At 35.7% G+C, this 5,886-nt stretch overlaps 1 protein-coding gene across 1 annotated transcript; it reads left to right on the top strand.

Moving 5' to 3' along the window:
• Positions 1-5,265, top strand: LOC122007412. Its single transcript, XM_042563279.1, has 6 exons — positions 1-185; positions 4,254-4,325; positions 4,402-4,459; positions 4,610-4,903; positions 4,998-5,099; positions 5,206-5,265. The coding sequence occupies exons 1-6, from the start codon at positions 1-3 to the stop codon at positions 5,263-5,265; spliced, it is 771 nt and encodes a 256-aa protein (XP_042419213.1).
• The last annotated feature ends 621 nt before the right edge of the window (positions 5,266-5,886 follow it).

Raw genomic sequence — 5,886 nt, 5'->3', positions numbered from 1 at the left:
ATGTGCTGGCCGCTGTGCCGGCCAGCCAGCGGCTTGGTGGCCGTTGTGCCAGTCGCTAGTGGCCTCCTGGCCGCTGTGTCGGCCGCTGTGCCGAATGTTACTATGCCGGACGCTGCTATGCCGGACACTGCTGTGCCGAACGCTAGCCCTAGCTGTGTCGGATGCCGCCAGCAGCTTGCTGACGGGTGTGTCGAATGCTATTGTGTTGGCCTATGCCGGTCGTGTTTCTACTTGTTAATTTTTTGATAAATTTTGTGCTAAATTATTTTTATTTTGTAAACAAATAGCATTTGCTGCTCTTCTCCGGTAGACCTTCACATCTTCAGGTATAATTTAGTTTATTATATTTTATATTATTTAGCATTGTTTAATTTAGATATATGTTATGTTCGTATATTAATCTGTAACATAATATCGCTCTTTTGTTTGTTTTGTGTTTGTACGTTAATCTAAGCTAATTTCTAATTCTCAATTTATTAGTTTTAGGTGAAAATGTCTATGAACAAAGTTTGGATGTACAATCGATTAGAAAATGGATTTATTAGAGATGATTTTATTGCTGAAGTTGAAGAATTTGTCAACTTTGCTAAAAGTCATCCAGAATATATGAATGGTGCAGAATTAAAGTGTTCGTGCAATCATAAAAAAAGTCAAAATAGAGCTTTCCGTGATGAAGATACTGTAAAAATGCATATATGTAGGAATGGTTTTGTGCCAAATTACTACAATTGGTACTATCACGGAGAGCCTTATTTGTATGAACCAATTGGGCCTTCCGGTGGTTCATTATCTAGCACAACTTTTACTGCGCATGACTCATCAACTTATGATATTGGAATGCAATCAATGGTTCACGATGCAATGAATGCCGCAGTTGATTATTCCAATATAAACGAAAGACCTGCACCTGAATATCAGCAACTATATGAAATGTCAAAGGCTAGTGAAAGAGAAGTGTGGGAAGACATTCCCTCAGGTCACTCGCAATTATCAGCTACTGTAAGGTTATTGAATATGAAAGCAGAACATCATTTTTCTGAAAGATGTTATGATGATATATGTCAATTGATGTCAGAGTTACTTCCTGTTGACAACATAATGACAGATAATTTTTACAGTACCAAGAAATTGGTTAGAGGTTTAGGTTTGCCTGTAGAGAAGATTGATTGTTGTGTAAACAACTGCATGATATTTTGACATGAAGATAACGAACTGAGTGAATGCAAAATCTGTACTCACCCTCGTTATAAGAATGGTACTCGCATACCAGGGAAGAAGAAGAAAAATATTACTTGGAAAGTGATGTATTATTTTTCTTTAACTGCTAGACTACAACGTTTGTATGCATCTGTCGCTACAGCTTGTCACATGACATGGCATCATGAACATGAGCATGAAGGAGGTATTATGTGTCATCCTTGTGATTCCTCTGCATGGAAACATCTTGATACTGTATTTCCCTCGTTTGCAATGGAACCACGTAATGTGAGATTGAGACTTTCCACTGATGGATTTCAACCATTTGGTCAATCGGGACAGCAATATTCATCCTGGCCAGTTATATTAACACCATATAATTTACCACCCTGGATGTGCATGAAAGATGAATTTATGTTTCTTACTGTGCTTATTCCTGGTCCAACCAATCCCAAAGAGAATATAGATGTTTTCTTGCAACCTCTAATTGCAGAATTAAATGATTTATGGAATGTAGGGTCAGTGACTTATGATGTTATAAATAAAACTAATTTTAGATTGCATGCTGCATTATTATGGACGATCAGTGATTTTCTAGCATATTCAATATTGTCAGGATGGAGCAAGGCGGGAAAATTAGCTTGTCCACACTGTATGACAGATTCTGATGCCTTTTCATTACCTTGTAGTCGGAAAGTATCCTGGTTTGATAATCACCGAAAATTTTTACCTATTGATCACCCTTTCAGGCGGAATAAGAAAAATTTCCTAAAAAATATTGTAGTTAGAAAACCTACTCCAGCATTTTGTACATCAGGTGAAGAAATCATTGAACAAATGGACAGTTATGGATTTCTACCGGTATCTCAATCTGGTTCTGATGAGATAAATAGATACATTATTAGGATGTGCTAGTGTGGTTGGAAAAAAAGGAGTATTTTTTGGGAGCTCCCTTATTGGAAGTATCTACTTATTCGACATAATTTAGATGCCATGCATGTTGAGAAAAATTTCTTCGATAATATCTTTAACACTGTGATGAATGTGCCTGGAAAAACTAAGGACACTGCAAAATCTCATGAAAAATTAAAAGAATTAGTAAACAGATCAGAGTTGCATCAAAATGAAACAACTAATAGATTTCCAAAGGCTTGTTATATATTAGACAAAGACGAGAAGCAGACTTTATATAGTTGGTTGAAGCAAGTAAAATTCCCAAATGGGTATGCCTCAATAATGGCTCGTTGTGTGGATATGAATAGGTTAAAGATGTTTGGAATGAAGAGTCATGACTATCATGTATTCATGCAAAGACTTATTCCAGTAGCTTTCCATGATTTACTTCCGTATAATGTTTGGCAAGCTCTCACAGAATTAAGTCTATTTTTTAGAGATTTGACAGCGAGGTGTATTACGATGGACGATATGCTTCGGCTAGAAATAGACATTCCTCTCATATTATATAAGTTAGAGTGTATATTTCCATCTAATTTTTTTGATTCAATGAAACATCTACCGGTACATTTGCCATATGAGGCACAAATAGCTAGTTCTGTGTAATATAGATGGATGTATCCATTCGAACGGTTTTTGAGAAAATTAAAGAATAATGTTCATAACAAAGTAAGAGTTGAGGGATCAATATGTAATGCTTATCTGGTTAAAGAAACATCTTCTTTCTGCTCCTATTATTTTGCTGATAATGTCAAAACCAGACATCGCAAGGTTCTTAGAAATTATGATGATGCTCAAGCAATAGACCATTCGATGCTTTCTATTTCTAAGTTTCCTGGCAAACCAATGGGTGCATCTATTTCTAGATTTTTAACTCCAGAAGAATACCATGCTGCAAGAACATACATATTCTTAAATTGTGAAGAAGTCAAACCATACATAAAGTAAGTTGACTTCTCTAATTAAAAAATTATCCCCCGTTCAATTTGTTGCTTGATATCTCATTTACCGTAAAATTACCTTCTTTTCCAGCTTATATGAACAACAACTATATCTACAAAATCCATCAATGGATGCAGATGGCGTAGCTGAAAAGTTAGAGGTTGAATTTGTATTATGGTTTGAAATATATGTAAGTTGGAGATTTTATCAAATATTGAAGTTCATGTGTGTTAAGTAGTGTTCTAATGTCTACTAATTGTGTAGGTTAAAGACCGTAGAATATCAAATGTGACAGATGATAGGATCATGAATCTTGCATCATGACCCTTTCGTAAAATAAAGGTATACTCTGGTGTCTATGTTAATGGCCTCAAATTCCACGTGGCACTACGAGATTTACGGAGATTAACCTATAATTCTGGTGTTTGCGTCAAAGGATCTACGGACAACAATAACACTCAGTATGATTACTATGGTAGACTTGAGGAAATCATAGAAGTTGAATATCCTGCATTACCTATTAAGAGGTGTGTGCTATTTAAATGTTCATGGTATGATCCTACCCTAATAATAGGTACCAGAATACATCCAAAGTATAATTTAATTGAGGTTAATGCAAACAAAAGGTTCAACAAGTTTGAACCTTTTATTTTCGGGGTACAAGCAGCACAGGTTTTCTATCTTGAATACCCTACAAAGAGAAGAAGACCCAGTGAATGGTTGTCTGTTTGTCGAATGAAGCCTCGCTCGATTATAGAAATGCCGAATACCACTCAGGCTACTGATGCATTTCAGAATGACGAAGTGGAAAGACATTCAATTGATACACAACTTGAATCAACATCTCAATTACTTGTTGATGTTAATGTCACTTATGAGGAGATAGATGATAGAGAGATGTCCAACAGTGAAGATGAATTTGTACTAACAAAGTCTAGCGATGAAGACTTGGAAACTATTAATGTTGATTAATTAGTTGCTAATGTGATGTCTGAACTGCTATTTTCTATATAATTTTGTATTGTGTTGCTAATGTTAATGTTATGCATGTGTGTAGATATATTTTTGTATTCTGATGTTAATGTTAATGTTATGCATGTTTGTAGATATATTATGTAGATATATTATTACTAGTGCATGCATGCTATGTTATTGTGCAGATATATTATTATGGCTGAGCAGCAGACAGTAGCACTCCGTGGCTACAAGGTTATTAGAGTTGTCAGAAATACGTATGTATTTTTGTTATTAGTAAAACAAGTTCATTGGTTTTTTCAATACTTTTCATATCTATTTTTTTCCTTGCAGATTTGTTCCTGATGGCCACCGGGTAGCCTCTTATATTGCTAGTAAGTTTAAAAAGCAAGTATGTGCTTCTGGTACTACATGGAGGCATGCAGACCAGGAGATGAAGACATTTTATTACAATGAATTCATAGTAAATAAAATTAATATATTTGGTATTCAATAATATATTTATCCTTTCGTATACTAAAATCTATACTTATAATTGCAGAAAAGATATACATGGGAAGATGGCCAAGAAGAACAGTTTAAAGCTACATGGAATAGTTATTGTGCTAAACTTTACAGAGACCTCATGTATTATATCAAGAAAAAGGGCACTAGGCCAGCGTATGTTTCAGAGATGACATGGAGTGCATGGACGACCACCTGGGCTGCAGAAAGATGGCAAGAAAATGCTGAAAAGGCTCGATCTAATAGAAATACAGAGCCAGGTGGCCCAAGCACCGGAATCGCCCGACATACATCAGGATCGAAATCTATTGTTGAGCATGCTATGGATTTGGTAATTTAATTTAAAGCTATAATTTCTAACAATTTTTTATTTTATTATCACATTAGTATGTATAATTATGTCCCAAAAATATTTGTGTATGCAGGAGCATGATCTTGCTTGGCAGCCCACATGCATGGAGGTATTTCTGAAGACCCATAAGAAGAAAGATGGGTCATTTATCGATTCTCGATCTCGGGCCCTACACGTAAGATTATTAACTTTATTACATTTGTTCATGCATTTCTATTTTGATTAACTTTAATAATTTTTATCAAATTAAATATTGATCAATATTATAATTTTGAACACAGGAGCAAATGACAGAAAGAGTGGCTCAAGCCTCTCAGCCACCATCAGAGGGGGAGGAGTGACAGTCTCTATCCACTGACGCGCTAAATGAGATATATTATGATGTACGTCAGTGGAAGGACAAAAAACTCCACTCTCTACGGCCTTGGCTCCTAGGCCAAAGTTGCATTTGATCGTTTGAGGACTCCTAGGGGGCGTGCTAGTTCCTCTTCTTCTAGTGAGGTGCAGTCAATAAGACGCGAAAATGAAGAACTGTGCACTCAACTGAAGTCAATGGATGAGAGGATGACTTCTATAGATCAGTGGAGGGCTGCTGAGGAGAAGAGGAGGACCAACCAGGATACTCTCTTTGCCAGTATGCGAGAGATCGTGGCAAATTTCGCTCGCACCCAGACGCCAAATGGTTTTGAGTCACATGAGACTCAAGACCCATCAGACCGTGGTGATTAGCATGTTTTAAGGTTTGTTCAACTACTATTTAAATCTTTATTTATCATACAAGTTACATGCAAAATATATTTGATTGTTTTATTCTACTCTGCTCATTTCTAAATATTACATTATTATATATTTTAGGTGTCAGGGTATACATATTTAGCACGATCATCATTATCATCATTATTTTCTTTCTATCTAGGTATTTATATTTTTAAATGTAAAATTCATTATACATCTATGTAATA

Source organism: Zingiber officinale, chromosome 7B (genome assembly GCF_018446385.1).
Source record: "Zingiber officinale cultivar Zhangliang chromosome 7B, Zo_v1.1, whole genome shotgun sequence".
Lineage (NCBI taxonomy): Eukaryota > Viridiplantae > Streptophyta > Magnoliopsida > Zingiberales > Zingiberaceae > Zingiber > Zingiber officinale.
This window is presented reverse-complemented; position numbering and strand designations above follow the sequence as displayed.